The sequence below is a fragment of the Aphidius gifuensis genome, linkage group LG5, assembly GCF_014905175.1.
Source record: "Aphidius gifuensis isolate YNYX2018 linkage group LG5, ASM1490517v1, whole genome shotgun sequence".
Lineage (NCBI taxonomy): Eukaryota > Metazoa > Arthropoda > Insecta > Hymenoptera > Braconidae > Aphidius > Aphidius gifuensis.
In genome coordinates, this window is record NC_057792.1 from 3,501,354 (window position 1) to 3,524,407 (window position 23,054).

General features: G+C 27.4%; 3 protein-coding genes and 1 long non-coding RNA gene across 4 annotated transcripts in view; all 4 read right to left on the bottom strand.

Annotated features, from left to right (window-relative positions):
• Window positions 1-10,963: 10,963 nt before the first annotated feature.
• On the bottom strand, window positions 10,964-11,629 carry LOC122856219 (A disintegrin and metalloproteinase with thrombospondin motifs 5-like). Its single transcript, XM_044157911.1, has 3 exons — window positions 11,565-11,629; window positions 11,346-11,480; window positions 10,964-11,252 (listed from the first exon to the last, which is right to left on the bottom strand). Exons 1-3 carry the CDS (start codon window positions 11,627-11,629, stop codon window positions 10,964-10,966), a joined length of 489 nt encoding a protein of 162 aa, XP_044013846.1.
• A 260-nt stretch (window positions 11,630-11,889) lies between these two features.
• Window positions 11,890-13,075, bottom strand: LOC122856220. The gene is made up of 4 exons (XM_044157912.1): window positions 13,024-13,075; window positions 12,759-12,949; window positions 12,553-12,648; window positions 11,890-12,480 (listed from the first exon to the last, which is right to left on the bottom strand). Exons 1-4 carry the CDS (start codon window positions 13,073-13,075, stop codon window positions 11,890-11,892), a joined length of 930 nt encoding a protein of 309 aa, XP_044013847.1.
• Window positions 13,076-13,754: 679 nt separating this feature from the next.
• Window positions 13,755-14,987, bottom strand: LOC122856221 (venom metalloproteinase 3-like). Its single transcript, XM_044157913.1, has 5 exons — window positions 14,707-14,987; window positions 14,571-14,623; window positions 14,380-14,506; window positions 14,162-14,299; window positions 13,755-14,076 (listed from the first exon to the last, which is right to left on the bottom strand). The coding sequence occupies exons 1-5, from the start codon at window positions 14,985-14,987 to the stop codon at window positions 13,755-13,757; spliced, it is 921 nt and encodes a 306-aa protein (XP_044013848.1).
• A 6,354-nt stretch (window positions 14,988-21,341) lies between these two features.
• LOC122856906 overlaps window positions 21,342-23,054 on the bottom strand; it is a 34,349-nt gene continuing 32,636 nt past the window's right edge. Inside the window, exon 3 of the long non-coding RNA XR_006374164.1 lies at window positions 21,342-21,834. This is a non-coding gene — a long non-coding RNA (uncharacterized LOC122856906). The remainder of the gene's footprint in view (window positions 21,835-23,054) is intronic.

Sequence of the window (23,054 nt, forward strand, 5' to 3'; positions counted from 1 at the left end):
ATTATTAAATAATTTTTTTTATGAAATATTATGACTATATCAGTGGACCACCAGTCTAAAAATGACACGTGTCATTTTCTTGATGTATCTACGTTCAATGTTATAAGCTCACTGTATGTATATCATCCCTAATAATATATCCTTCTTATGGCTCTATATTTTTGTGTTATAAATGTTAAAAGTATAGGGAGAGTTAGTGAATCTCATGGGAGCACGCGTTTGTCAATGTTTGCGAGTGTCGACACCCAGCTACTTATGCAAATCATTTAATTTAACCCCAGGATCACGATTGTATCTTGCAAACCTATTCGTATTCATTGCTTTTGAGTTTAGAGTGGGGTCGAGTATACATCTAGATGTACATTCATATATAAAAAAAAAAAGTACCAAACGAGAGACCAGAGAGAAATTGTTCAAAAGAAAAAAAAAAGCATATAAAAAGATTGTATATTGAAACAGACTTTATATTCATTTCAAGACAATAAAATACATGATATAAACTGGATGATTGACTCTGTAATGAAATATAAATTCAACTAAAATATTTTAAATTTAATTAAAACATGAATAATCAATTTTTTTTCTCCTCATTATTTAATGATAATAATTATCATGATGATAGTATTAATATCTACATTTAAATATAAATATCATTAAACAAAAAAAAAAAAAAAGAAGAAGCCACTTGAATATTAATTAAAAATATCTTTTTTTTATAAATTCTTTTTTTAGTAAAGCCATGATCTAATAAATAATTTACCAAGCAATTTATTTTTTGATTGATAATAAAAGAAAAAAAAAAAATGTTTTATTTATTCATTGATAAATATTTTATTCAGCTAGTTTAAATTTAATATACTAAAAGTAACACTTATGTTAAATCTACTGTCCAATGTTATACAATTTTATTTGATCAATTTGAATTGCTGTAAAATGGTCTGTTTAAATGATGTATCGATCCAAGTACATATATGATTTACATAAAACATTTAACAGGTATATAAAAAAATAATAATAAATAAAAATTGAGTTTATTTAGCTCATCATACACATAACACATTAAATGAAAAAAAAAATAAAAGAATTTTCCACCCTATATTTTTTCATGAGTGTTGGTATTTTACCACACTCGTGCAAATTGCAATACATGTATCGATTTATCATGCCATTAAATAACACACATATCGAGATTGATATTAACATGTATGTATATTTTTTTTAACACAGTGTTAGTCACATTCATTCAGTTGGAAATTAACACAATTGTTAATGCAATAATCAAGTGTGTTTCAATGTTCAATGATTTTATATTATTTTTGTGTGAATGACTAGAAAAAGAGAGGTGTTTAAATCAACCTCAACAATAAACCTGTTAATTTTTTTATTTATTTTTTTTTTAAACTAGTCATTGCTATGACTCTATCAACTCTACTTGACTATTAATAATTAAATACAACTATGTATTTATTATCATTTGCAAAAAAAAAAAAGAATATAATTTATTATCTTTTTTTTTTTTTTTTTATATTTTAACTTTAATTTTTGTTATCGTCAGAAAACAAGGTATTCATGTTGGTGACTTGTTCAACTTGTTCATTTGTCACTGGTCATACAATATATATTTTTTTTTTTTTAAATTTTTTTTATTATCGTTGTTTTTGTCGTTGAATTTTATCTTTTATTTTGCGTTCAGGTTTTTATTTATTTTTTGTTTGTTTTACAATTTTTTTTTGTATCATATACAAAAGCAAATGAAAAAGTTCAGGTTTTATTTTTTTAATTTTTTTGCATGAACATGGTGATAGGCTGGGAGAGGGATGATAGTGGTATATATTCATTTTTTGTCTAGGCCGTTTGTCAAACTCTTTATTGCCGTCGTCAGGGGCTATATATTCATAGCAAAACTCGAATGTTTTGTTAAAAGTGCGACGTTTTAGTTTTATGATGTGACCTCATGAGTCAGTACAACATTTTGTGCTGTTTATTGTATTCATGGTGAATGTATGTATGTGAAAAATATGCTTTTGGCATGGTTGACAAGCACATTGCTACTCACCTGTAAACGACGTCACTGACGACCACAAATAAAAAATATATATTCATCTTTTATTTTTTCATATTTGTATAATTTTTTTTTTTTTTTCAAGCTTTTATCTTCTAAATATTTTTATGCATTTTTTATTATTTTATTTATCTAGCATAAATGTCAAATAAAACAGAAAAAAAAAAAAAAACCAAGTAATGATCCTTGAATTAAATGTAAACTAAAATTTGGAAAATAAAAAAAAATTTTATTTTCATTTTTTTTCATTTTAAATATATGGAAGTGAGACTTGACTTTCATATAAAGCATTTCAACAAATAGAACAGAATGAACTACTGACATTTATGAAAATTTTAAAAAAAAAAAAAAAATTATTATGACAAGTTTTTAAAGTCTTTCTGGTTATGACATTTTCATTTATGTTTTATATATATTTTTTTTTTCATTTGAAGGCATTTAAATTTTAATTAGTATTCAATTTATTTATAATAATTTTTTAAACTTTTTCATAAATTTAAATATTTAAAAAAGCAAGTTAATAATTTTTTAAATTAATTTTTCGTTTAAAAAATTAACTAATTTACTTTGAATTGCTCTAGTTCATTTACGTGTATTTTTATTAATACAAAAAGCTGCTCTTTTTTATAAATTGACATTTTAGCAAAACAAAATTTCATGTGATGAAAATAATCACACAGACTCTCCCTTCTCCCTGAATGAATGAAGCACTAAATTGATCCAGAGAAATCTTTTTTTTCTTTCTTCACTTATATGATTTGGCAGAAAAAAATAAAACAATGTTGGAGTGTTTCTAACGTATTGAATAGCCCCAACATATAAAAGTCCCATGTACTTACTTATGTATATTACGAAACGTTCGAAATGAAATTGTCTCGCATCATGCGGGATAATGGCCATATACTTTATAGGGATTTGAGTCAATGTGCAATGTGAGCTACTCATATACAGACCACACGCCCTAATGGTAGCTTCTTTACGAGTTGATTTATTTATCGAGACTCAAGCCAACACCAGGACGAATGTGTTGTTGTTGTTTCTTTTTTTTTTTTTTTCTATTTTATCTCTCTTTTACTCTTGTATTATATTCAGTGACAAGGCCACCGCAGTATTACCGTTCAATGGAAAGGCAATGCTATAGCTATAGGGGAGGTTAAATTCACCCCAAAAACATTGATGCAATATAACACTTTGTTTATATGTGTGTGTATTTTTCTCGTCAGCAAAAAAGAGCTACGTAAATCCACATACGTCAATCTATGAATTTATTTACTTACTTATATTATAACAACCCTCTATCACTATATATACATACTTATACAATTCAAAATATATATTAATGTATATCATTTTTATTGACACAAAGTTTTGCCCTACTTGCGAATTATTATTGGTAATCGTAGTGTAAATAAATATAAGGTTTAATTTACACGGTGTTATTTATGTTTTTGTAAATTCGTGGGAATTTTCTTTTTTTCATTTTTAAATATATATTTAAAATTATAATTTTCTAAATGGAAATTAATATAGTTTAGATTTTTTATCAATGGAAATTTGTAAATATTTTTTTTTTTTTTCGTTTTATAATTGTTCATTGATGATATAAATATTTACCCTTTGACATTGGTTTTTATTTTTCCTTGGGAATATCATTGTCTTTTAACAAACAAAAATATTTAACTCATCAAAGATGGATAACCCGAGTAAATGTATCTAAAATATCTTGACAAGCGAAGAAAAAAATAAATAAAATGATGAATCTGTTACGGAAGCACTTATGACATACGACGACCTGAGTCGTTGGCCGTGTGATGAAGGGTGTCCCAGTTGTCCAAGTAAGAACATCCAAACGACAGGATAAAAAAAAAAAAAGTTATAAAACTGTGTGCTATACAAACGAATGAGATTTTTTTTTTTGGGCGGAGGTTAAATCATGGCACAACCCCGTGCTTTGTTTTCCGCATGAGTGCCAACATCCGGGGTGATCATCTATGAAATTAACTTGCGCTCACCTCTCATTTTATCCCCCTTCTTTTTTATTTTTTATTCACGACATTTCCATTACACAGACCAACCAGAAAAATGTCAAAAGTAACTTGGTTGCTGCATAGTTGATGATAAAGCGATCCTCTCAAGAAAAAAAAAGATTATCTTTATCCAGTCGACTCATATACCAAAAGATCGTTAACTTAACGACTCAAATTTTCATATTTATTTTATTATATATATATTCTTTTTTCATCATGTTAAACTGTGCTAGGAACTAACATCTTTTTGTAATATTAGCAATGTTTGAAGTATGTTTAATAAGAGGGTCAAAGAGAAGGAAAAAAAATATAAATACGTCAAGGATCCACTCGATCATCTCTCGTCATACTGACGGCTGTATAAATATCTTCTCTCCCTTCTTTTTCCTTTTTTTTTTGTTTCTGGTCATAAAAGATATCGACAATGTAATTACTACGAATCGTGCATCAAACACGTACAAGAAATATTCCATCAATTTTCAATGTGAAAATACGAATCGTCAATATATCATATCATCAAAATTCTTCGAAAATACATATGTCACGTGTTGAGGATTTTGTGGTTTCATTTTTGACTGATAAATCCGTTTATTCTTCAGTTTATCACGTATTTTTAATATTTTATTAATACTATCATATTACTTAAATTTGGTAATTCAAAATTTAGCAATTAACATTTTTTTTCAGTCCAACAATTTTTGCATACATCTCAAAAAATTATAAACATTTTTTTTTCTATTTGGCTCGAACACACACGCAGTATATTATTTAATTTTTTTTTTTTTTTTAGCCATACAGCTGTATATGAATTATTTTTTTTAACTTTCATTATCATTTTTTATTTACTTAACATTATTTTTATGAGTTTATTTTCATTCTTATTCTCATTAGTGTCACCCTTTTATTATTATTTTATTTATTTTTTCGTTGAGATCGGTTTAACGATGTTGAATAATATAAAAAAAAAAAAAAGATATGTGCGGTGACGTATGTAAGTAGACGGATGAAAAGTTTGACGAGGCGTGCATGCGTTTTTTTTTTTTTTTTAGTATGTGCGTGCTCGTTGGTGCGATGAAAGTCAGGGATTATTTCGCGTGACGTGGAGTCTTATATTATACTTGCAGTATAAGCAAAAGGTGATGTGACAGAATATTCTTTGCCATTGCAGCTGCTCTCTTGGGTATCGTGGGGAAGTTCAGATTTTTTTTTTTTTTATTTATTGTAACATTTACTTGATTTTTTTTTCCTTTTGAAAAATATGATTTTAAAAACTTCTATATAAAGTTCTTCATCTTTGATGGGCACAATATCAATTGAATGTCTTATTTATCTTTTGCTCAACTACTTTGAATCATAAAACTATCAAAAAGTTATTTTACAAAAATGTTTATTAATATATTAAAATTTTAAAAATATTTTTAAGATAAATTTTTTTTTTATTTGCTTTATCACAAATAATTTTATGAATAATTTTTCAATATATTTAATGTATTTTCTATATTGTATTTTATTTGACTTTTTAAATTTTCTATTTATCGTAGAATATTTTTTTTTTTTCAATTTTGTTATGATAAAAAATAATTGATATAGTAAAAAAAAAAAAAAAAATATTAGTAGACTTAGTGAGGTCAGTTGTTCATGTTTTCCACGTTGAGTATATGATCATGTATAATTGTATATTCAGGTAACATTGTATGACGTCAGTTTAAGTAGAAATGTAAGTGGTTGTAGACAAGTTGCACGTCCGGGACTATTGGATATCATAAGCAACACCCGTTACCTAATGAAACTACAAATCTCTTGGCCTTTAAAGGCAACAGCTGTTTTCATTTTAACTACTAGGCACTATGTTTGCCACAAAACATTAGCCTTTTTAATAATCAAAATATATACACCTTCAACAACATCACAATAAAATTTAATAATCAATTTTTTTTACTTTTATTATCGCAGTTTTTAATTTACTTGACTATAATATCATCAAATAATTATTTCCACCGACACAGTTATTTTTATTTCGTCAAAAACTCTTTAAAAATTATAGATAAATTAATAATTATTTCCTACTTTTACAAATTAATAATTCACTTGTGTTACGTTATTATTTCTCCTCGAAAAATTAATAATTTTTGGTGCAATTTTAAACAATAATAAATTTAAAAATAAATATAAATAATTAAAAAAAAAATTAGTATTGTAAAACAATTATCCGCGAATGTCATATACCTCATATAAATAGCATGTATATTGTAAAATCAATGAATCGTAAATTCCATTGTCATTGGCACTACAATTTTGCATGTCATGATTATTGTTTTGTAGCTGTGTATGTACAATACATTTAGGGGGTAACCATAAATGACATTATTTTGTACATAGAACAATAAAAAAAAAAAAAAATAAAAAACAAAATTGAATAGTTGAAATGAAGAAATAAATATTTGGTATTTGCATTGGCATACAGACGTGCTTGATATTGTCTTTTTCACTTGTTAAAATAACACGAACAATTGTTTGTTAACTCGGTTGAATTCAGTGCCAAATTTTATCTCCATGGTATTCATCAATACCAATACCCAGGAAGACCCAGTGGTCAAAATAAAATATTATTTTTACGTGGTATTTGGTATAGCCTGGTTTTTCCTGTATATTTTTATTTATTTTTTTTTTTCTATTTTTATTTGCACATATGTAATACAATATACAGAAACCTCACAAAAGTTTTATGGATTTTCATCGTGGTCTTGGATCGAAGTGCAGCATGACTTGATTATCTAATTTGAAAATATACGTATTGCCTCGTAAAATCATTAATTCAATAAATTTTACTTTTACCATGTTTATGATTGCCAAAGAGTAATAAAAGTTTGTTTGTTCATCTAGACTCAATGTGGGTCTTCATTATGGGCGCCACACGTTTTTAAGATGTCTTTAATTCAATCATCATAATATATCCTAATGACTTTCTTTTCTTGACTTTATTTTTTGTCCTTTTTTTTTTTGTTCTTTTATTTGTAAATGTTCCAAACAATTCTTTCGCATACAATCGTTAAAATAAAACCTTGAAATTTTTATAACATTTTCATTTTTATAATAAATATATAAAAATTTATTTATTATTATTATTACAACATTTTATTAATTTAAATTGAAAAAATTATTTAATTTTTATTATTTTTTAAATGTATGAAAATGAGACTACAATTTTTTGATTTTTTAAATTTTAAAATTGTGTATTTTGATGTGTATTGTTTATAATTATACAGTATATTTAAAAAATTATTTATTGCATGCATGTATTTTGGAATAATAATTGATGTTAAAGGGTAAGAAATAATGAGAGAATTTAACAGACATGTGTTGGCAAAGTCTGCACAAAGGCCCTAAATGGAAACGTCACAGTCTGTTGTAAGTGGCTTGTCTAACATTTTGATTAACACGTCTTGTCGGTCGGATGAATTTCAAGGTATTAGCAATATATACACATATACATTTGTCTGTGTTAAAATCAACGGTTTTGGGTATATATATATTTGCACGAAAGGTGCTTATATATCCTCTAAAGTAGGTATTAATACGTCGAGAGACTACAACTTTATCGAAACTTTCAAACTTGTAATAAAAACAAATCAAAAAAAATATTTAACAATATCAAAAAAAAAAAAAACTAAGCTATATTCAACATGACTAGATAAATAATTTTTTAAAAAACATGTTTACAAGAAACTTTGCATGCAACATACACTTGAAAAAAAAAACAATAAAAATAAAAATAAAAAAATGAATTTATATCCAATATAATAGATGAATAAAAATGATCAATATTGACAACAAATATATTTATGTCTTCAAGTACATGTACTTGTTGTAAATATTGTGAAAATAATATATATATATTTAGTAGTAGACATAGTAAATTATATTGTAGGTACACACTTTACACGAGGGAAATCTTGCTTGATATAACTAGTTGAACTTTTCGACAATGACACGACAAGTTGTTTGATATTCTCGTATATATTCGTATCGTTGTTAGCAATACTTGAAAAAAGGGGAGAGACACAAATAAGGGTAGTTTATAATCGTAACCCTCTTGCCCTTTTACTTATACCAATGAAAATATAGTTATGACTTTCATAGGATATATAAATTCTTCAAAAGAGAAATATAATATTGAAAATTAAATATTATAAAAGATATAAACAACAAAATTTTTTATGTAATAAAAGCCTTAAAGGGTTTCTAGTATTATTACTTGACTCTTGTATTTTATTTTACATATATATATGATTTTATTTTATAATATACATCTCTGTTTCTTAGACCCCTTATTTTGACAAAGATTCGTTGTTAAAGTGGGTCATTTTGATGATGACTATCAAGTTGAGTATTTATACGAAACATTTAGAGGGTAAATTTGTGAATATTTTTCGTAAATTACCTATCATTTTGCAGGTCGTATAACATGGTATTTTTATTAATGACATGTACAGAAATAAAATGAATGACAAATAAAATCATTTTGAAAATTTAATTTTACACAAATATTTTAATATAAATTTTGAAAATAAATTATTTTATTACATTAAAATAAGAAGTATTTTTAATTGATATTTAAATTTTCTAAATGTTAAATTGTAAAAAGAAAATAATTTATAATGTTGATAATCAATTTTCTATAGTCAAAATATTATGGGTAGTTGTAAAAACATGTTGAATTGAATGAAAGACCAATTATGTGGCTAAGTTGACGTGTGAATGAACTGAGTGGAATGGACGATGGTCACGATCGTTATACAGCTCGTCCAGCTTCAACTGGCGCGTTAACGAGCGATAAATTGCTAGGGTTGGATGCCCAGAAATTCAATGCCATTTTATCGTTCACCAAATGTAAACATACAATTGATTTTTCATGTTCATTGTGAATTATTTAATGGCAGAGAAAAAAAAAACAAAACAAAAGTTCTTCATCATAAGAAATAAATAAGTATACAGCAAACAGATCGTAAAAAAAAAAAAAGAAAAAAAAGGGAAATGTGAAATGAAAAAAGTTCAGGTTGAGTAGTTAGATGAAACTCTTTTGCATGGTTATAAAATCTTCATTGAAAAAGTTTATCTGAATATCTTCAATGTCTAGTGTATTTACCAATTCAAGGTAAAAGGAATCATATATTATTTAGATAAAAAAAAAATAAGAAAATTATATTTACAACTTTCAATGTTTTCTTTTTAATTTTTTTTTTTAATAAATATTTTCATTCAATCAATATGTATTTATATTGAAAAATAAATGAAAAAAATAATTTTATAAATTTTTTTATTATTAAATATTTCAACAGCCAGATGTAATAAAAAAAAAAAAAAGGCAATGTCAAAGAGGGTGTCTCTTTCAATAGCTGATTATACTACATGATTGACAGCCCGTATATTTGAATTGGAGTGCTTGACTAATAGTCAGACTTGATGCCCTTCCGCATTTCACCGATTTTCAGTGGTAAAGTATAGTTGTATCAGTAGGTTGTATATTGCACAACAACTAAAACGCGTGCAATTTGCATTTTGCATGTCGACAAAGAGTCAGACAGAGTGGGTGAAAGACAGAGAAAGAAAACTCAATGATTTTAAGGGGGAAGCAGGTGCATATATATGTGCGAATAGGGGATGACATCGAGACTAACCCCACTCGTATATATATTTATATATACAGGCAGTTAAATGGCTCGTCGAATAATATATAAGAGTTTAAAATTGTCCAAGGGAGTTTAAATCCCACCCTCTTTAAATTTTCTACAACTAACCTATCTTATTTTATAACATTTCAATATCATTTTAAAATGGTTATAAATTCGATGAAAAAGGTCTTTTTGAATACTCCCCCTCTTGAATTCTTACGACTTACGATATTTAATAATTCGCTTGACGCCACCAACATCTGACGCTGTTTCATTTACAACCCTTTTCTAAAACTTTTTACTCACAGTTTGTATATATATGCATATTATGTCTCGTTCACAATTTTCTTCTTGACAACTAAACACCCCGACAATCTGACACATTCAATTGTTTAATTAATCATTTTTTATTAATAGTTAAGGCGTAAAACCCTCGAGTTACTTTCGTCCACAATTGAATTTGCTCATACGAATTTCATTTAAATTTTATTTTATATATACATATATATATAATATATATATATTTATAAAATGAAATATTTAATATTAATACTTGTCAAATTATTATAATTTTCAAAGTATTATTTTACAAATTTTATATTGACATTGATAAGAAAATAAGCTATATCCAACTGGTTATGTATTTTTTTTTTCACTGTTTAACAACAGTGACGATATATGGATATAATTAAAAGTATCATGCAAGTATAGTGAAAAGATAACTGTCATGAATTGACCCATTTTTGACACGCAAATGTCAACGACGTTATAACTTTTTGATTATTATCATTCTTATTATTATTTTTTTTTTAATCTGAATCATATTTATGCTCAACCGAAAACATTCAGTATTTTAAATCTTGATTTTTCATGATATTTTTAGTCACGCAAGATTTTTATTGAGGAAGTTTTTCATTTGAAGTATTTTTTCTTCTTTTAGATTAATTCCAATCTCTCTTTACCTTTTCAAATATAAATTATAATTATAAATTTTTAAAGATTGATTATCGAAGCAAGCCATAAATAAATAAAATTGTTGTTTCTATTTGTTTAGGAAAATACAAAAATAAATTTAAATGGATATAATTTGATTTTAAAAATAAATAATCTTTTCACTAAAAAAGATTTTGATGGCCCATATTTATATTTTCAACAATTAATAAACAAAGTGCTGATTTATTTAATTTTTAGTATTAAAAGGCTCAAAGATTAGCGTTAATACATCGATTATGAAGACATATTTTTCCACCACCGCAAGGTGTGCCTTCTGCTGCGTAACCTCCGGTCATGAAAGATGTTCGTGTACCTCTGTCTGTTTTTTCGATTTTCGTAATGCAGGTCAGTGATTCACATATTGTTGCATTAATTGTTCGAGCATCATGTCCATAAAGTTTTTGACATTGCTGATTTGCATCCATTTGACGTCCTGGAAGGTATCTTGGCAATGGTCTTCCTGGAGTTGGTTTATTGTACAAACAGTCGGGATTATTACTGAAAAAAATTTAAAAGTAAATTTTGTATTTACTAATAAAATTGTAAGAAAAAACTAATACAATTTTATATAAAAAATACTACTAAACTTACGAAAGAAATTTAGTAAAATCATTTGCTGAACAGTGTGACCAGTCTGAAGCATTTTTTCCTGAACTTGAACTAGGCCACATAATACGACCTTTCTCGCCACTACATTCAGAACGATCATCGTGATGTGCTCCAAGTCTAAAAATATTTGCAATGTTTAATCCATTGCTTTACAAAAAATACCAGTTTGATTTTTCTATGAATTTTTCGAACTGTACTTACGCATGGCCCAGCTCATGTGTTGCTGTTTCAACATTTGAAAATACACCATTGTCATGGACAATCATTTTGCCCCCCAGAGTTTTTAATTGCTTGTAAACCGTACAAGTAGCTCCAACTGTAGCTAGACCTAAAATGATAAATAAAAATTTTGTTCAATGCTTATTTTTATCATTTTGTATACTATATAATTACCAACTATAGCGCAAGTGTTTTGGTTTCCATTTCTGTCACACAAAGTATGGCTATATTCCAAGAGTTGACATTTAAAAAAAATTAAATTATTATGAAAGAAAAAAATTAAAAAAATTTTTAAATTGCAAATTTCTTACGTTGTCATTGTAACAACTACATCATATGAACTTGTAGATAATGGATTCTGATTGTTATACCAAAATTCTCCTTCACCATCCAAAGCTTTGTTGACATTTAATTCAGTCGCAGAGTACATATTATTTGCCATATAAGACAAAACACGACTGTCATCTGCATAAACGAATGCAGCAATGTTCAAACGAATTTTTGGATTCTCAATGGTTCGGTACATAAGATCAACACCATTCCAAAAACTTAAAAGATATGGCATCATTCCTATGATATTACTTCCAAGCTTTTTAAAATAATCGTTATGAATAACAACTAAAATTTGTGGATAAATGACACTTGGTACTGCACGTTTATCCCTGTGTGATTCTGGTCTATCAAATGCAGTTTTAAATTCTGAAGAATTTTTTGTAAATTCTGGGATCTTTGTGATAATATGATATTGAACATCTGGCTCTAATGTTGAATCGGTTGTATGGTTTGCTTCGTGTTCAGCCAAATCATCGACTTCTGTAACGCTATATTTTTCGATTCCATTTTGAAGACGATCAGGGATAGGATGAATTGCTATAGCATCATCCAGAATAACACCACGCTGTAAATTTTTAAATTATCTTAATATAAATCCTTTGAAAAAAAAATTAAAATTCATAGTCAAATTTTTTACAAGATTAGCCCGGTTGTCTGTTTCGCTTTCAGTAAACACTACAGATGCAAATTTTTTAGAATCTTCCTGCATTTGAGCTGACATTTGTTCATATACCTGTATTGATCATAATAAAAACAGTGTAAATAAAATCCTTTTATCTGGATTGAGAGAACATTATAAAATTTCGATGAAATTCATGGCAATAATTTTGAAAAATATCTTACTTTGACTAATCTGACCCATTTTGGTTTTGGAGATCCACTGCTAATTTTATAAATTGGTGTTTCATATCCAGCCAAAATTCCTTCAGTTGGATTCAAGTATAACTTTATGTCTTTGCCAAAAGCCTTGAGTGTTACTTGAGTTCCAGCTGCTCTCTTTGTTATTTTTACTGGTACCACCTCATAAGATGGAACTAAACAATTCGTAGATTTTTAATTAACTAATTATTGTCATGCCCATTTAAAAAAAAAAATGAATAAAACGTACCATTTTCAATTTCTGCTGTATGAAAAGTTAATAATCTTTCGCTCTCTGTCATATGGTGATGAATTGCATTGGAAGGAAAAATTCCTCCAAGACAAATCAAACCTATCAGTATGAACATAATCATTTGAAAATTTTATGATCAACTCAATGGTTCAGTTGACAAATTACTATGTCTAAGACTATAAAGAATTTGAACTATATATACAAAGCCAATGAGGTTTTTATTATTTACATATCTATATATTTTATCCTCATCAATTTTTATAACTATAATTTACTTTATTATCCAACTTGTGTGTGAATCTTATCTACAGGAAAAAAAAAAAATTATATACCACGCAATACAATATTGATTCATGAACAATATGATTTTTTTAATAATCGATAATACATTGTAAAGTTTTACATTATTTTTTCAAATATTTTTATAAAAAAATTAACAACACGTGCATAAACACGATTTTCAACTTAGTTGTTTAAAAACAAGACACTGATTGCATAAATTACTTTTATCGTTTTCCTACGAAATCGTGCATTTTGTTACTTCCTGAATAATAATTGTAGGAATCAATTATAACGGTCTACACGTGTCTATCAGTATAATTAACATTTACAACTATATAATTATTTTCAAAAGAGTTGGTGATTTTATTTCCTGTTATATACAAATGCTTAATATATTAATTGCACTCTAGACTCTTTGTATAACGAGTGCATTTTGTCAAAAAATATTATTTAGTTTTTTCTTCTTCAATACACTGGTTATGCAGGCAAATTTTTTTATCATCACAAGCTGTTCCTTCAGCAGCAACACCTTCAGCCGTATACCACCATTTTGTAAGCATATAATCACTTCCATTCTCGACTACAGGTACGTCTTCAAATCTTAATATACATTTTAGTGATTCACAAATTTCTGGACCATTTTGAACTGCTTCAATATAACCCATAGCTTTGCATTGTTCATCAGCGCTCATGGTTTTTCCAGGAAGATATTTTGGTAATGCTTTTCCTGAATTTGGTTTGTTTTGCAAGCAAACAGAGACGTTAGAACTAAAGTAAATAGAGATTACAAAAATTATTATTACTACAAATTAAAATTTTGTATACATTACAAAAATAAAAGTTAATAACTTACGACAAAAATTTACTGAAATCTTTCAGTGAACAGTCTGACCAATCTAAACTTGATGCACCGTCAGCACGAGTTGGTGACATTAGATTAACTCCATTTCCATGAGGACAATGCTCTCGATCATCGTGTTTTACTCCAAATCTGAGGATATGCAATTTTTTTTAGAAGACAAATTTCTACAAGTATCGTAATATAGTTTAATACATCATAAAATTACGTACGAATGACCAAGCTCATGAGCAGCAATTGCAACACCCCCATACCCATAATTGTCTTTAATAATCGATACTCCTAAAAACAATGGATATTTTGTAGAAACTTGACAAGCTCCTCCAATAAATGACAAACCTAAAATTATATGCATTGTTATAAAATTTTATTTTCATTTAAAGAACTTAGTTTGTTGATTTACCTAAAGTAGTGCAGTTTTCTTTAGTCGCAATACCATAACTGCACAGTTCATCACTATGATAAAATATAATTTTTTAATTACACACAATTTTTCAAGTTACAAGATAAAAATAATTAAAAATAAAAAAAAAAATTACCCAGTCATTGTTGTGACAACATCATAACTCTCAAGTGGAATATCCCATCTTCTTTGATACCAAAACAAACTCATATCGAAGAGGGCATTTCCTACGTCTGAAAAATTTTGTTTCAAACTATTCTTAGCCATATATTCTAATGCTTTGTTATCTTTTGCAAAAACAAATCCAGCAATATTGAGACGAAACTTTGGGCTCTCAAGACCACGATATCTTAAATCTACACCATTCCAAAAATTCAATAAGTATGGAAGTGCCTTGGCAATATTATTGCCCAACATTTTGAAATATTCGTTGTCAACGACAACTAAAATTTGAGGATATACTATATCAAGCACTGAACGTTTTGATCTCGGTGATGTTTTGAATTGAGATCTTGAAAAGTTGAAATTTACAGGTTCATGATTTTTATAGACAATATGGTAATCACCCTTACTGTCATTGCTAAATAAATTTTTTTCTGTCGTATTTTTAGCCGTAGATAATAGATACTGCAGTCGTTCAGGAACGTCATGAATTGCTAGATTATTTTCAAAATTAAATCCTCGCTAATCGATTAACAAGCATACATAAAAATAAATTAAATATTTATCCAGTCAATGCTTTAAAAGTTGTAAAAAATAAAAAGAAACGAAAAATTATACTCACGATATTCAGACCTTCATCGGGTTTTTTTTCTACGACAACTGAAGCACCTGTTTTTGAATCCTCAAGCAGGTGAAATTTAACCCTTTTAAATGCCTGTAATGAGCCATTTAATAAAGATTTATATAAATACTAAATTATTAAAAATTATATTATAAATTTTCAGCTATGTAATATGCTTCAAAAAAAATTTTAACTTAGTATTTTACATTTTTATCTCGCTTCAAAGTAGGACCATATCGTCCACTTTTGATTTTCCAAATCGGCGTATCATATCCAGCCAAAACTCCTTCAGTCGGATTTAAATACAATGTTATATTTTCTCCAAATGCCTTTAGTTTAACTTCTACACTAGCCAATGGACTATTCGTATTAACACTTGTTTTAACCACCTCGTATTCAGGTACTATAATAGTGTAATGAAAAATTAAAAAATATAAAATAATTGAATTTAAAAAATTTTTTGATTCAACTCACTTTCATTGGAATTGTCTGTCTTAAAAATAGCGACTTGCTCTTCAAGTGTCATATGATGATGAATCGCATTTGCCGGAATCAATCCAACTATGCAGAGTAATAAAACTTTGAAAAACATTTTTAAATTATATTTTAATTCAGTGTATTCGTTGTGTTTCAATTGTTAATCGCATTGTGATTACAAACTTGTCGTAAACCATCATAAATACCGAACACTTCACACTAAAATTTTGGCAGGTATAAACATCTAACAATAATGATAATTAAATACAGTCTAGGTTGTTCGGTATTTTGTCCGTTAAGGAATTTATTTATACCTAGTTCGTAAGCTTAGAAAGGATATGTTATTTTATGATTATTATTTAAAACACTTTATTAAATTTCGATCAAGTTGTTGTTTTATTTTATTATTTATTATTTTAAAATATTAATTTATTATTTGAATTTATAACATTTGTTGAAATTTAACTTTGTAAAACGAAGTGACGAGAGAGGTGTTAATATTGCCGAGATGTCAATGCAACTGATTTTAACCGAAGGCTCAAGGTACATTGGCACCTGCGAAAATATAAAAATGAGAAAATCTAGGAAGATCCACAATGATGCCTGACAGTTTTCAAAGGCTTGTTGTGGTTCTGAGAAATTTTAATATTTTATTTTATTTTATGTTTTCCCCAATGTGCAGACTGAAGGGCTACTACATTGTGAAAAACAGACAGCAAAAACCGGTCACCTCGGTGCGTGCCGACACGGTGCATACCAATTAGTACTTAACACGCAGTTCCTAGGTTGTAGGTTTTGCCTACACTTTATATTTTATTTTATTTTTTTCAACTTTCTATACTTCTTCCATGTAAATTTACGAGAATATATTTGCAAAATTCCATTGGTGATCTTTTTTGTTGTGAATGACTATAAAAATACATAATTAAAAATTTAATACAAATACAAAATACCTCTTTGCTTATCCTATGTTCCTGATTCTTACTTGTCTTTTCTAAAAAAATACATAGTCGAAATTTTTTTTTTTCAGGGTATTATAAATTGAAAGAGGAATTTTTTCCACAAATAAAATACCTCTTTGCTCATTCTATGTTCCTGATACCAACTTGTCTTTTCTAAAAAATACATAGTCGAATTTTTTTTTTTTCAGGGTATTATAAATTAAAAGAGGTATATTTTCCACAAAAAAAAAAATACTTCTTTGCCTATCCTATGTTCCTGATACGAACTTTTATTTTCTTTAAAAATTACATAGTTGAAATTTTATAATATTAGGGTATTATAAATTAAAAGAGTCAATTTTTCCACAAAAATTTTTTTCTCATCTAATTTTTTCATCTTATATATTTGAGGCTTCATTTTTCGTTTTATTTAATACGAGAAGCCTAAATCATTCGATTTCATGAAAATAAATTTCAATTTATCTTACAACTTATTTATACACTACAATCATAACTCCTTAATAATATTGAAAGTAAAAAAAAAATTAAAATCAATCAAATCAGACTAACCTTTATTTTCAATATTAAAATTTATTTGTACCATGTAAATTAATTAATCTTATCATTTTTATTATTATTAGATATTTTTTTTTCGTATACATTATTAAATAACTTTTTATCGATATTAATTAATTGGACATGTTATGCTAAATTTTTTTTATTTTTGTAGTTAACCGATGTACATATAAATTTGCATAATAAAAATATTTCTATTAAAACATTCACCAATTTTACTATGATGTAATTCAGAATGATAAAAATGGTCAATTTATGTTTGAATATGTTGAAATTAAAAAAGATAAAAAAATAAATAAAAAATCCAAGTAGAAATAGTCCATCAAGACACAGTGTACAAGTTTAAGTAGTACAAATTTTGTTGTGATATCACATTTATTCGTTAGGGTGCGCCACAATGATCATCAAAGTATTTTCAAAGCTTTGAAATCCATAGGCGCCGTCGCGCTAGTTTCAACATAACAAACACGTTTTTGTATGGAGGTGGAGCATGAAACGGCCGCACCTTGAACTCCGCCTACCATGAAATGTTTGTTACACATAGTAACTACAAGTTTCAGTCTTAATCTTATGTCTCTTTTCATCTTAAAATACTAGTCATCATTAATAAACACATAGTACATTATTTTACTCTTTCTACTTGTTAATAAACTACAAATTCTAAATCACTAATTTCAACTTTTCTTTATCCCAAAATATCTCAAAATAAAATATTACAACAAAATTTAAATTCTTACAAATAGTATTAATCTTAAAACACATTATCATTTAAATATTTTCATTATGTTATTATTTATCATTAAAATTATATGAAAAAAAATTTTCCAAACTTACATATTTTTTTCAATACAATATTATATTCTTTTATAATAATAAAAAAATAAAATAAATAAGTTTACATAACTATATTTTTATATCTATAAACCAGAAAAAAATAAAATAAAAATTTTTTTTATAAAAAAGCAAGTATTGCTAGAAGAAAATACATAATAAAAAAAAAAAAGAAGACAAAGAAAAAAAAGGTGCATTGAAAGTACATGCAAAGGCCGTCAAGTTTATTCAGTCTTTCAAACTTTGTAGTACAGCATGTACCAGTTGCCATAGGGCAAATGTATATCAGCAGTAGTAGTAATAGTAGAGTAGTAGTAGTAAAAGGATAGTCTAGATATTTGAGGCTGCCTTTGAACAAGAGGTAGAAAACCGGAACTAAAATACCCGGATACATAATATATATGTATACATATACCGTCGGGTTCTGAGTCGACTATACATGGTTCTCGCTTTGTCCAGTCTTCTTGGACGCAATTAGGGTGGGTCTCAGTCACCGTTAACCCCTCACAAGAGACCAAGGGTAAAAGGGTAAAAGAGAGAGGTATTAAATACAAGGGGGTATGAGAGAAATGAAACAGTAAAGGTAGTTTGTGACAGAGGGAGAAAAGTAAGACCGACGTGGGTTAAGTAGAAAATCGTGTAGTCAACCCTCTTGGCCAAAGGAAAAACACTGGACAATTGTATACATGCATGTAAGTATTTTTGTATTAGTGTGTCGTTATGTTTATGTGTATGTTTGAGTAAACTACTACTACTCTCTTTGCTGTACCAAATGAACCAATCTGACAGCAGCTGACCTCCGCTTCTATATATACTTTTTTTTGTACAGTCCTTTTTTTCTTTAACTATACTTTGTTTTTAGCCAAAACAATCAATCAATCAATCAATTTAAATAAAAAACAAATTTGTTATTTTATTTTTTATATTATTATTTTTTAATAAAAGCTATGTAAATTTACTGATATATATTTTATTTTAATTATACATATTCGCGTGAATTTGAGGGATTATAAAAAGGTCTGAGTATTTTAATTTGATAAGCCAGTTTTTGATACAAATCGCAAGGGGCTCATTTAATATATTTAACAACCCTCTACTCACTTATTTAACACAGCCATACTAACCTTTATGTTTTTTTTTTTTTCATTATAACTGTGTATACATACGTTTTGCTTGTAAATATATGTTACTTCTTATTATACAATTTTTTTTTTTTTTTTCTTTTTCATACTAGAAATATAAATTATGAATAATGCTGATTATATTATAAAAATACGCTACGTTATTATAGTCATTGTGATTACGATGTGATACGAGGCACTGGTGGCATACTCATGTAATCTGTATGCTCATAAAAGTATATATTTTTTTTACTTAAAAATCCTTGAGAATTTTTTCTAGACATTGTGTTTTATAAATACAAAAAATTTAAATTCATGTGAAGAATTAAGACTGTTTTATTTTTAAATAAAAATAAAAATCAATTGACATAATAGAAATAAATGTAAAACATTTGTTGTCCAAGTTATTCATTTTAATTTTTTTTAATCTCAAATTTTGTGTTTATAAATTGTTGAGTACATACATGAACTAAAGCTACACAAAATTGATATTCATAATCACGTTATTCACGATAGTATGTTAAATATATGTTGATAAAAAACAGTTTTGATTACATTGTCAACGAGTTTATTATCTATTTCTATATAAAAAAAAAAAAAAAATGATGATGATATAAACGAAATAATATTAATCGTTGATTCTGCGATGTAATACGAAGATATAGTTGATTGGCCGCACTAGGGATTTTCAAATGAAGGTATATATGCCAGTTATATGAGAAGGATGAGTTGAATAGTCGATGTTTGGTTCATTCGCATGTGGCCAGTGTGTGCCTGGCTACTGCTGATACGGTCAGCCCCCGGATAAAGTAGATATTAACACGAGATGATCCGTTAATGAAGCGTATGTTCTCCGCGTCGATGCTAACCTACCACCTATTACCCACAGCCTTTTCTGTTATCTTATGCGTACACCGTTTCCCGCCATTTCAAACCAACCGCAAATTATTTTACTTTTCTCTCTCGCTCTCTTTCTGTCCACCTTCTCTACTGTTTTATCCTCATCAACATCATCATCACCTCTAATCACAACCCTTTTCCACAATTTTACCTAAAACATTTTCATTCTATCGAAAATACTAATTATCTACTATCAATATTAAACATCATTCAACAAATAAAGCTTTTTTTTTTTATAATTTAATCATAAATTTGTCAGACATGCATCCTCAACGACAAATTATAAATAATATACATTATACAAAACATGAAAAAATATATTTAAAAATTTCTCAGTTGCACGTGTTAGATATGCGTGTATATAAATTTACATGTTTATTGTGTATATGTATATATATAACACAACTGTTTGTCTTGTTTTAAAACTATTAATAAAGTTGAATGTGTCTCGCAAAAATAAAAAAAGTATATAAAAAACAAGATGATCAAGTGGAGAGTTGAAAAGCAAGTTGGTAACGAGGCGTTGGGTAATAAAAAAAGAATTTTTTTTAAAACTTTTTTTTCGGGTTAATATATAGTATAACATGCGTGTGTGCATGCAAGTTTTGCTGTTGGTTAAAATGTAACTTATTAGTTGTTGAACGATGACATACTTGTGTGAAAATTTACAAAAACATGAGTTTTGAAAATACCAGTTGTGTACAAACGTTAATTTAAACAAAAAAAAAATTAATATGATGTATAGTTTTGTGTATGATTAATTTAGATAAATTTAGTTTAAAAATAAAAATTAAATAAGGATAAATAGGGGTAGTTAAAAGTGATAAATATAGTCAACAATAGAAATAATTATTGACTAAATCTTTAACCCACCACAACTACTCGATCTCGGGATAAATATATTTTATATTTGATAATAATAATAAATCGAGTAACGAGCATTCATTACAGTAATTAATCGGTTAATAAAATTTTTATTGAACTGTGTATATAAATTTGAGTGGGTGCAGGATAAAGCAACACTTTATTTTACCTCTCTTGGTTTTTTTCCACATACACAATTCGATGTGAAACAAAAAGAAAATAAACTAGAATTATTTTTATAAATAAATTTTTAAAAAGATGTATGGAAAGATTAAATAAATAATAATGATGAAAAAAATAAATATAAATAAACGAAAAATTGGTTAAAGAATTGAAAAAATAAAATGAAAAAAAAAAAAAAGGATATATACGAGAAAGAAACATAGTGAACAAGCCCCGTCGCGTGTTCTCGTTACGAACGTGTAAAACGATGTGCACTGGTGGCCCCCCCAATTTGACTGGGGTGGAGGAGAATTCAGACCGTGTCGAAAGGATGCTGAAACGAGCAAGTTTTATATAAATGTATATGTGTTTTTATTGTGTATATATATGGGTGTATGATATGTTGTGCACCACAGGACTCAAACGTTTTTAGTTCATATCAATGTGGTCATCTTTCGACGGCGCCAAGAACTTAGTTAACGAGATCCTCACTCTGTCTCGCCATTGAGTTTTTCAACTTTTCGTTCACCAAAAAGGTGTATATATATACATAGCAATAACTATATTCCTCCCCTCAGCACTCCTTGCCTCCTTCATCGTCTTCTCATCTGAAAAAAATAAAATTTCATTCATTTTTATATATATTTTTTTTTTTAATGGAGTGTAGAGATAAAAATAAAAAATTTCATGTTATGAAAAACAAAGTGGATTCTTAAATTTTATTGTTCTTAATTTGAATGACAACTTATATTGACATTATAAGTTTTTATTATTTTTAACATATAAAAAAGATTTTTTTTTTTTTTCAATAATTTTTGGCTTAACATTTTGAAAAAAAATATCTTTGATCAGTGAGACACGGTGCGTGTCTAGTTCTGCCAAGGGTTCGAGTGACGTGTTGCTGAAATCAGATAATATAAAAATAAAAATAAAAAAAAAGCTTGGAAACAGTAAAAGAAGAGGATAGTGAAAAAAAAAAATATATAAAAAGATATATAGTAAGAAGAAAGAGTAAACAGAAGGAAAGTAAAAAAATTTGAAAGAATAAAAAAAAAAAAATTAAATAAAACGAGAGAAACCATTCACGCATGTCGGGTAGTTTTTCGAAAACGTTCACTAATGATATGCCCCGGACCATTCTCAATGGACCTTTCGAGAATTCTCCGACGGTTTCGAAGAATTAGGAATTCCGAGGTCGCGCCTTACAGTGGTTTCTCTCAACTCTCAGCCAAAATGTCTCACACAACTTGCAATCATATATATAAAGAAACCACAAAAAACAGGAACCGCAAAAGATTGTTGAAAAAATACATATATATTTTCAGTACGTGAATATATATAAGAACTTCGATAGGTACCTACCACCAAGTTGCGAATTTTTTTTATTTAGTTTATTTTAAAAAAAAAATAATTTTTTTTTTCCAAACACATACAAACAAAATTGCGAATCGTATATTTTTATTCTTTTTTTTCTTTTTCTTTTTCATTTATACAGCACACCTCGATTTCCTTTCATTTTTTTTTATTATTCCCACCTATTTTTTTTATTTTTTTATTCGCTTCTTCGTTCTCATCGTCGCATCCACACACACCGCGAGATTTATAAGCGCGAACGATTCTTTTCAACGACCCGCCACGGTTCATCTTCGAATGGGAACAATTTGGCGTGTAAGCAGCGTTCACTAGAGCTGACTTTTTTTATTTTTTTTTTCATTTTGACAAAAGCCAAAGAATCATTGAGGTGGGATAAAATAAAATACCAATTCAAAGCCCACACAAAATTGAACAATTTATTTTTTCACTTTTGTATTCATCATTTCCGGAGGTA